The 10,719-nt window shown below is 31.9% G+C and overlaps 1 protein-coding gene across 2 annotated transcripts in view; it reads right to left on the bottom strand.

The window, feature by feature from the left end:
- Positions 1-10,719, bottom strand: part of LOC108907225 (adenylate cyclase type 6) — a 309,463-nt gene that overhangs the window by 74,410 nt on the left and 224,334 nt on the right. For both annotated transcript variants that reach the window (XM_018710803.2, XM_018710804.2), the window contains exon 5: positions 2,895-3,092. In XM_018710803.2, coding sequence (XP_018566319.1) covers positions 2,895-3,092 — 198 coding nt within the window. The remainder of the gene's footprint in view (positions 1-2,894; positions 3,093-10,719) is intronic.

Raw genomic sequence — 10,719 nt, 5'->3', positions numbered from 1 at the left:
AATTGACGTTACTGTGGAACCTATCGTTATCAATCTAGGAGACGAAGATAATTCATCAGAATATTCAGAGGATGAATTTTAATATACCTACTTTTTTATTTTCTTTATTGTACATTTATACAACACTACATTTACTCACCATAATTTGAATTTTCAAAATACATATATTTTTGTGTGGAATAAAAGTCTATTCATTAAATTTAAATAAATATTTTGATAATAATATTGAATAATTTTATTTGAATTACTAAAAACCCTCTTAACCCGGTTATGATGCTTAAAATAGCCTCATGTTTTGAAATGCTGTTTTTATATTGTTTACTTATAAGAGAAATGGACCGAGAAATTGAAGCGGCATAGACAAAGACGGATTGTCGGGGATTAAATTTTAGCTACCTGCTACAATTTAGTACAGTCCGATCGCACAAAGTTTTGTTAAAAGTAGACCTCATCTATACAAACATAATATAAAAATATTGAATATAAGCACCAGTACTACATTTATTTATGATTTGCATACATAATGAGCTTTTATTACTCTCTTTCATTTCTAAACAGACTATCAATTGTAAAATGTAAAGTTTAAGACTAGATTTTATTATTTAGACTTTAATTTCGATAAAACCCGATAAATAAAAAAAGTAATTACGTAATTTACAGACTTCATTTGTATAGAATTTCACTAATAGGAACGTACTACTGTACCAATGTACTAAAAGCAATCAGGCAAGTACTCTTCAATCCACTAACGATTCAAAGAAGTAGGCGATTTTCCAGCGGTTTCTGCATTGCGGCGGACTTTATATGTCTCTTCTTGTAAAGCGTAAGCAACAACCTCATCCGTGTTTAACAAGGGAATACATTTTCTCGATTTGGGTGGCATAGAGCGCGAGCGAACTTAAAGGATGGACGTTTTATTATCAATTAACGAGCTTTTAGTAGCAATGAACATGGAGTTTAATGAAGGAAATACGGTTTCTGTGTTCTTGACATCTACCCATTTCCGGAATTACGACGAAATTAACTTAAGTGTGTATTTTACCATCAGTTTAAATGATGGTGTATTGGACTTAGACATACCAGAAAGTGTTATTTCTTTTCTGTGTTAAATGTATATTTTATTATTAGGTATAGCACTTTTTCTTTATTTTAAGGATATTAAGTTCATTGAAATTTACACACACAACTTGGCAATGTTGCATTACAGTGCGCGTACCTATATCCTGGCACTGCAAGATATAGAGGCGTGTCAAGCCGTTAATATTTTAATCTTTCTTATTAATCATTTGCGTTGTTATTTTAATTTTTATAAAATACACTAAACTATTCATATGGCTTCAAAAATTGAACTCTATAGGATTTAGACAGGTGATATGGCCTGCGGTCTTGGAAGGCAATATTGAACTTGTAACAAAAGCCGGGACTGGTGATAGAACATTTGTTAATTCTCGGAACGGATGGATCAACTCAGTCAACAATAATTATTGAAAAAAGTGAAGGGTTCTCAAGTAGGTTTAGTGTCGCCATAAAGTCGTTGAGAAACTGGTGCCTCTTATCACCAGGAGTAATCATTTTAAATACGTTAGTTGGCTTGAGCAATTCATGAAAATTATTTTTTCCCTTTACACCATGCAAATTAAATGAATACCTTAGGAGATATAGCAAAATCAAAATAATGCGCGACGAAATTAATTTCGTGTCGCCGTGGTTCGACCGGGCCACGCGGGCGCCCTGTGACCCCGCGCCTCGCGTCCGAGCCGGGGGGGTACGAAAGTTTATGTAGTGTATCAATGTATGGTGGAATTGTGTATCTTATATATGCCTACAGTCCATATGTCTATATGTTAAAGATAACATACTACCTATATCCATTTTAATACTTTAAAAAATTGGCAATTATAAAGCGGTAATATAAAAGCTATTTACACAAATACGGTATTTATCCTTATCATTTTAAATAAGTTGGAGGCTCTAAGAATTTCATGCACATTATTTTAATCTTTTACACCATATAATTTAAATGAATATCTTGGGAGTAATCGCAAAAAAATTACGGACGCGAGAATAAAATTCAAGCGCCTCGCTTCGCTTGATGCGATCGCCGACCCTCCCCCCGCACCGTCTTGCCTACTGTTCAGCTAATAAGCCGAACGATAACGCGCACGTGATCCTTTAATAAACTGACTTGGAGCGAATGGAGGTGACGACTGACGACTGTGTTTTCTTTCTGGGTGTTGTTGGAATTGCGTTCGATATTTTAAGGTCACATTTTTGTTTTGTATTTGTTGTCTTTAGGTAGTCGGAACATACATAGATACTTGCAAACATACTTTTATTTCATTGAGTTTTAATAATTTGTTTGTTTTTTTCTTATTGTGAATCATTTAAAACTTCATAGTCGCATTTTTGTTTCGTGTTTGTTTTCTTTAGGTAGTTAGATACCTAACTACTTACTTATTAATTAAAACTGATAGTCCTGGACATTTTTAGTTTTGAGTTCATTTGTTGTCTTTAGGTATATAGATATAACGTGAATTATTTTAAAATTAATATTAGGGTCGCCTTAGATGAAAGATAATTAATTTTTTGTTTGTTACGATTTAACTCAAAAACTACTCAACCAATTTTACCGAAAGCTACATCTCCTCGGAGTAACATAGGCTATTTTATATTTGCCCGTGCCAAGCCGGGTCGGGTTGCTAGTTATTAATAAATGTTTATACGTATTTTATTATCTTTCACTGAGAAATTTAACTGCAAATTAGTATTAACTGCACTGTTGTCAAACGCACTATTTTATTAAAACATACTTTTTAAGCAATTCAAATTACTTGAAACATCAAATATCATTAAACGTTTAACGTATTACTTCCTTGGCAATATAAGTCTCCTACCTGTTCGTTCCTAAACTGATGAGTACTACACAGTTTCTTGATGAGTCTTCTGAGTTTGGCGAACACGCCGTTCGCCTGCTTCGGCCCGCTCGAGGAGACGAGCAGCTCGGCCTCGACCTCGAGGCCTTCGATGTCTGGGCTGGAATTGGGGGCGGAGCCATTTTCGCGGACCGGGGGCGATCGCGGAACGCTGCCGACCTGAAAATGATAAATAAAATGTAAAACTGGAGTGAGAATTAGACCGAGTTGTGATTGAGAAATTGTTGCGTTACGAAGTATTGGATGTAAAGGGAGGTTTACGTACTAAAGCATGGTTTACACCCGGGCTAGCACTTTCTCACCATCATATCTGTCACTTGTCATCGTTATTTTTAAATGACAAACTATAATTTGGCGAGAAAAAAAGTCCTCTTGTAAATGTTTAGAATGAGAATATAGGTACCATTAGAATTTATATGAGGCTTTTTAATAAATAGACACATTATGTTACTTGTAAATACTAGAGTGAAGTAAGAGGTTCTCAACAAGTTTTCCGTTAAAACAATGTATAATTATGTTAAACTTGACATACACATTTTTTAATGAAAAATAATGATAACGATTTTACGATTTGATCTATTTTAGATACAAACTGCTGCCTGGTTAACCACATCCATTTTTGCGGTTTTACGCGACAGCAAAACTACGATTCAATTGTTAATAATTTCCAATAGCAACTGAATCCATTATTAAAGTTACATTTTGTGGTTGTAACAACATTGTTCTGGAAGTATTTATACAACTCAAAATATAGAGCAATTTTACATAAATTATGAAATTTATTATCCTTTCCATTAGCGAAGCATTTGTTTCGCAGTTCAATTTAAAATATACACAGGATATTCTATGAAAATCGTTGTGGTTTGTAACAGGTGAGGACTATGGAATATGCATCATGATTGAAAGAAAATAGTCACTTAACTGCGTGTTTTTTACATAGAAGATTGTGATGCAAAAGTGTAACAACGGTAACTTGTACTACTCAAGAATATCGCTGTATAATAATTATACGATGCTGCATAAGATAATGTAAGAGTATATGTATCACTCTGTACAATCTGTATGAATAATATGAATACAAAAAAACCGAGAGATATCGCAAAAAATGCACAACAATGGTTGTCGTTCGTCATTTTGTACTTCAAATTACACCAAACCTTATAATGGCAACCAATTCCAAAAGTTATTATTATCTAGTCAGTGTTGTATCCTAAAAACCCAGACGGAGACTGAGTCTATTTTCTGTTCTTATAAATTCAAATAATAATCGTTTTGCTTTGGGTGTGAACAGCTTGAATAATCTCCTTTGTTTTTTCAAAAGGGTTTCTTAAAAATTGCGGCACTTTGTACTGGAACGTGATTGTTTCTGTAACGCGGTTGTTTGTCTTAAAAACATCTTTTTTATGCCTTCGTCTGGATTTGGTACACAAAAAAGAGTATCACTTAGCTCTCTGGGTAAAACAAACAATCCTCAGAAGAAATTGCCAAATTTATATCGACATTCTCCAACGCTATCTTGATGTAGTTTCGGAGGCATTCGTTTAGAATGACGCATATAAAGGGTATAGGTTTAACTGGGGGTTATTTTTTTTAGGAGCAATAATTTTTGAAATCAGTAAATAATTCGATTTTTAAACTGCATTTAAATTCATTTTACGCTCTGTATTGTTTGCAAGAACGATAATATTACAACTAAATTTCCTTCTACCACTACGTAATAAAAGTCGTTGAATAGCCGATTATTTTCCGACTATTATTAAGAATGATGTTGCCGTAGCAGTAAAACTAAAGGAAATATCCTGGGGAGACCGACGAACATTGAAATCTATTGGTCTTCCTCACGCTAGGCGGCCTAATAAAAATTAATTTTCCACCATGCGCTATTTCTACACGAAAAGTTCTTTTGTCCTTCAGTATGAAATGGTCTCTGACCCCAATGACAGGGCAAATCTTTTCTAACAGATCTACGAGGGTTGCAGAAATGTCTTTCTCACAGTTTTTGTTTTCAGTATGGTATAAATAGCAAATTAAATGAGAAAGTATCATGAGCTAGACTAATATACCTTATATACCCCATGAATCTTAAGAAGACAGGTGCATCAACCAAAATGTGACATGACATTGCTAGTACAATGGAAAACAACGCTTTACTATTAAATATTCTATCACCGCCGTTTCAGGGGGTGCATGCTTATAGTGGCATTCCACTCTTACACGTTTTGTCTACCAGCTGTAGTTTTTTGTTAATGAAAAACAAATTTGAAGGGATATTTTAAAAAATAAAACAGTCAAATTGCTACTTTATTTTATGTCTAAAAACGTGTTTTGACTTAATGTCTGTCTACGGATACTTCTACTTTAATAGTCAATCATCAACTTAGATCTCCTTTAACTATTACAATTCCACATTTTCTGTAAATTTTTTCTACCCCGCTATACTTGGCTGAACCCCCGGCAACTTTATTATGATATAAATTTAAATTACCCCGTACTTTTTTAACCATTCCATTCTGATTATTCGGAATTATTAAGAAGTCCGAATATCCTTATTATTAACGCTCGGTTCACATTTATTGGGAATTCGATCGGACTGGTAATCCCATCGGGAGACTTATTTTTAGCGAGAGAAGTCGTCCGAGAACGGGGCTGCCTTCTGACGTTTCTGGTGAAATTGCCTGGCCTTGACTGTAAATCTTTAACATTTCAACGATTCTAGAAAAGTACGTTGCTTAACTATAAAAATATTATCTTTACAAAAACGTGTATTGTATGTGTGGAATGTATCTACTATATATTTAATATATTTTACCTAAGCCTTAAAATATGAATATGTATATCAAATGAATCTAAATTTAATTAAAAAAAATACCTTTTATTCATTGTTGAAATTCAAAGTAGTAATTTTTTCAGGAAGACGTTTTATTTTTATACAAATTAGCATCATTTTGTCCTTCTGTCTATTTATTACGTAATATTTGCACTAATAATAATTCTTAAAAAATTGTATTTGTTATAACTTTTTTATTAAAAATTAAAAAATATCTAATTCTCTGAAAAGATAGTTTACATTTTTTAGAGTTGATTGAAAAAAAAATTATAAAATTCATTCATTTTTCCGCTTGCTACGATTTTTTTAAATTTCTGAAATCATCCTTTCTCCTAGCCTCCTTAATTCTGTTAATTTTAATACTTAGTAAATCAAAAAGTCAAAAGACCATTTTTATGTAGAATTTTGCTAGAGACTACAGTTGTCCAGCTATGTAGTGGTTGAATGTACTATAACTATAACTTCAATATTTTTTTTCTCTGAAACTATAAGGATTTTACAAAAATTTTTTTTACGACATTGATTCCATTTCTCATGCTGCATCTATTCCCAAATTTTTTTGGATAAGTTGTGAATCACCCTGTATATTTTTCCAAAAATTAAAAAAAAATGGCGACGTATAAAACTAGGGTGACGTATAAAACCTTACCAAAGCTGCAAAAATGAAGATAATTGAATTTTGCAAATTGCTTTTGGTTTCTGCATATTTACACTGTGTATACTAAATTTCAAGTGTCGGCAAAACTTCAAACAAATTTGGCAAAGTCCTGATTTTCGGCTTTAGCGTCATTATTGTATATTTTGTTATGATATTGTTTTTATATAAATTTATATTTTAAATTTTGATACGAGATTTGGTTTTGAATAATGTGTTTAATGTATTGAGTGTTGCGTTTTTTGCTTTTGTTTTATTTCTATGATGATTATTTAGATTTCACTGTACATTGTTTAATACACCTTTCTTTTCTTTCTTACCTCGTATATTTAATTATTTTTTTTATATATACCCTTGCTAGCTGCCACTTAGATTTTGTTTTAAGCCTAATCTCAGAAGTCGGTTCTATTTCCTTAATTCAGGACTTGTAGCATGCAGAACAAGAAAAAAATAGAGTTTTAAGATTTTACACAATATTTATTATTTTTTTTAATGAGTTATCGTGATTATATAACAAAAATATTTAAATTGATTGGCTTTTTCTCAGAACTATTTTCGTATAATTTAATTTCTAATTGAACAAATATAAAGAATATTTTATTTTCTGGTACTTTTCCTTATCCTATTACAACTTTTACAATACAAGAGCTTGGTAGTTTTTTTTTCTTTTTCTTTCCAAATTTTTTCTATCTGAATTATTTATGTATACTACTTTCAACACTTGCTCGTATATTGTATTGCATATCTTAATTATCTAACTCTAACTAGTATAAATTGACATTTAAATACAAATGGACGTCTGTGTTGGACATCTTTTAAGCTCATTCAAATTAGTCCGGTTTAAAAAATGGTTTTGGGATTTTTTAATAATTAACTTTATCCAGGTAAGTCCTGTTATTTAGTTTTACCTTTTTTTTTATATAAGGTAAACTATATCACTACTTTATTGTTTAAGCTATAGCTGTGAAATTTTTATTTATTTAGTGCACTTTATTTTTATTTTTAAGGTACCTGTTGATCGTTGGATTCTGCTTTCCTTACTGGAACGATGTTTTTTTTTATACCATTTATGGGCCACTGGAATACTCTCTCGATACTGCCTTTTTATGGGTTACACAAATTTTCTTGCCTGGTGATTTTCTTGGTAGATTTCGAAGATAAACGATTTTTTTAAGACCATTGGTAAGTTTTATTTTACTTTCTGCATGTTATATCTTGAATTTTATATGATTTTTTCTACTTCTAATATCTGGCTTCTTCCCAATCAAACCAAGCCGTAACTATCAATAAACAATTGTTTTTTCGCTTTCTGGAAGTTTCTAGTGTTTCCTTTTTCCTTAAGGTTCCTTCACATAGATTCCAGTCTTTGGGCGTCCCTTTTTCACAACACTTTCACCTCACTACTTATATCTAATACATTTGTGACAATGTCTTTTTATTTCTAACATATAAATTTAGTACTTTTAGTGAAATATTCTTTATTTATGTTCTTTCTTTTCTAGGTCATATTCTGGTCCTTGTAAAGCCAACTTTAGTTTTGACATGTGATAAATTTTATAATTTTATTTGACATTTAATATTAAAATTTCATCATTGAATTCAGTTGATTAAAAATATTTTCTCTACTTCTAATAGTCTACCTAATTTATGCATATCATATTCATCTATGGATATTTGTCTTTCTTTTGCTATCTGTCACACTGGGTTTAAATGCTGTTTTTTTACTATACTGGGTATTAACAATTATCGATGTCATGTTTTTTTTTTTTAAATTATATTTGTACTTATGAATTAAATTTTAAATTATCTCTTTTATACTATATGATATTCTTATTTGATACTTATTTTATATTCAGAGTCTTTGTATTAACAATTTTATGCTATTTTATTGTCTGCCATATTTTAATTAATTTTATTTTTGATCTAAAGTTCGGTCAGGTAATATTTCCATTGTGATAATTTTTTGTGTATTTCCATTTTGTTACAATATATTGAACTACAGTTTTCGAAAGTTTTATCACTTTTTGTTTATAATTGACATTTTTACAGCAACTTTAAAAAATTGACGTTTTATACCGTCTTTTTCAATCTCACGGCTTTGTTATTGCAAATTTTGTAATCGGACCACCGCCATTTTATAGCTATTTTTATTACGAACAAAATCATGTCCTAAGCATTTTTTCGTACAAAGTCATCCCGGTGAGTAATTTAAAGAAAACTACTAAAAAAAAATTCACGATTAAATTGTTAACAACTTTTTTTTCTGATAAAATACTTTGTCAGCAAATTAACCTGTTATTGTACTCATCATTTAAAGTAGGCCTGTGTAGTTATTTCCGGGTTATCAAGGTTTGACACAGGCCGAACCTCTACCAACTGGACTAATAAAATATGTCTTATTTTTTTCCTCAAAAACGATGCATCCTACGAAAAAAATTGCAGAGACCAATTTCATTCAGAATTGATGGCGGATTTCTAAAAATATATCAAACTGGGGAAAAAGTCAGTGACGTACCACCTTTTTTTTTATTACGAACGCCACTGGTGCAAGTAGAAATATTCCGATCACCCCAAACATTTATCCCTCCAAAGCGTTTTTCAAATTTCGAGTCAATATCTTAAAAACTCTGACATAATTAATAAAAATAAATAAAAAATTAAAATTTAAACACTCTGTATCTCGGAAACGAAGCGTATTTCGACCTACGTTTCTATGAATTTTTTTTTCATAAAATAACTTCGGCAACCACCGTCTAAAATATTTCGCGCTTATTTACAAACACCTTGTATACAAAATTCAGGAAAGTTGACCACAATTGTGATTTAAAGGCTCATCTAAGTAATTGGACTAATAGTGCTAGCTTTAGGTCTAGATATGATGTTGATTAATTTGAGTTGTATAATTTGTGAAACAAAAACATTTTCAAAAATTAACGGTTAGATTATTGAAGCACGTACTAACTAAAGTGTCCGGTTGACGACGTCGAATTGATGAATTAAAACAAATCACCCAAATCGGACGTTCACGTGTCGGCGCCGCGCCGGACTAATTTCGAAAGTCCGGCGAATTTAACAGATAACAGTTTCCAGCCGGAATGATCGATCACTCCGCCGTGTCCAAACAAAAACCCGTAATCGCTTGTCAATCTCACATTATCACCGCGCTCTATCTAGGCCGCGAAATCCCAACGAATTGATTCGGAAATCCTCACCGCCGCGCGCGACCTCGCAGTTTTTAGGGCTGGTCGCGGGCCAAGTTTCGCCGTAGGAGCCGGAATGTCGCCCTCTAAGTGATAACAAAGGGGAAGCATATCGATTTGCAGCTAGATAAATGATTTTTGCGCCGTCTACTTGACCCAGAATGTCACCCTAGTTGGCAGGCGGCCCCTTGAGCTCAAAATTTCTCGGACAATTTTCGTTGCTGCTAGAGAAACTGCGCTTGACCTTCAAGGAGCTTAAAATCGATGTTACACCAACTGAAACTGTGATTCTCATTGGATTTTTTTTCATAACCTTACTAAAAAATGACCTTTGAAACATATCCGCATGTTGTCAGACGTTACTAATGATCAAAAATGGTTTAAACGATTTTTTTAAAATAAATTCGTAATTTTTTCGCTCGAAATCAAATTTTAGGATTTTTGGGGTATCCTGAACAAAGAAGTTCCAATGCAACTTTTCTCTAAAATCTAGCGTATTACCGAGATATTAACGATTTTTTGTTCGAAAAAACGCGATTTTAACCATTTTCAACGTCAATAAACTATATTAAAAATTGCAATTTTTAGTGTTGCCAAAAATCTAAAATAATCTTTGAACATCCCTTAATAAAAATCGGAAGAGTTACGTCGGTATATTTTATTCTGAAGACTTGTTTTTTATTGTTAATATTGTTTTTCTTTACAAATAAGTTTTTGTAATTAATATCCTAACTAAATTATCAAAATGTTTTCCATGGCAATGATTAAAAAAATTTAATTTATTTGATTTAATCAAGTATATGCTATATTCCAATAAAATATATATAGACCAAGCAAATTACATTTTTACTGAAAAAAGTCCTATCCGCGAAATTATTGTAAAATTGCCTAAAGGAACATAATAACGAGCGTTCAAATAAAAACATGGTCGAAGTTGGCTCTGACACATTGGACGTAGGGAGTAGCTTATAGCGACCAACTTAACCTCATTTCTCAACGAGCTGTATAGCAGCTGTCAGTTTCAATAACGTTAATGACTATATAACTTTATTTTAAAGAATAATCGTGATAACAATAACAAACAATTAAAGGAGCTGCGGAAAG

Source organism: Anoplophora glabripennis, unplaced genomic scaffold (assembly GCF_000390285.2).
Source record: "Anoplophora glabripennis isolate ALB-LARVAE unplaced genomic scaffold, Agla_2.0 scaffold249, whole genome shotgun sequence".
NCBI classification, from domain to species: Eukaryota; Metazoa; Arthropoda; class Insecta; order Coleoptera; family Cerambycidae; genus Anoplophora; species Anoplophora glabripennis.
This window is presented reverse-complemented; position numbering and strand designations above follow the sequence as displayed.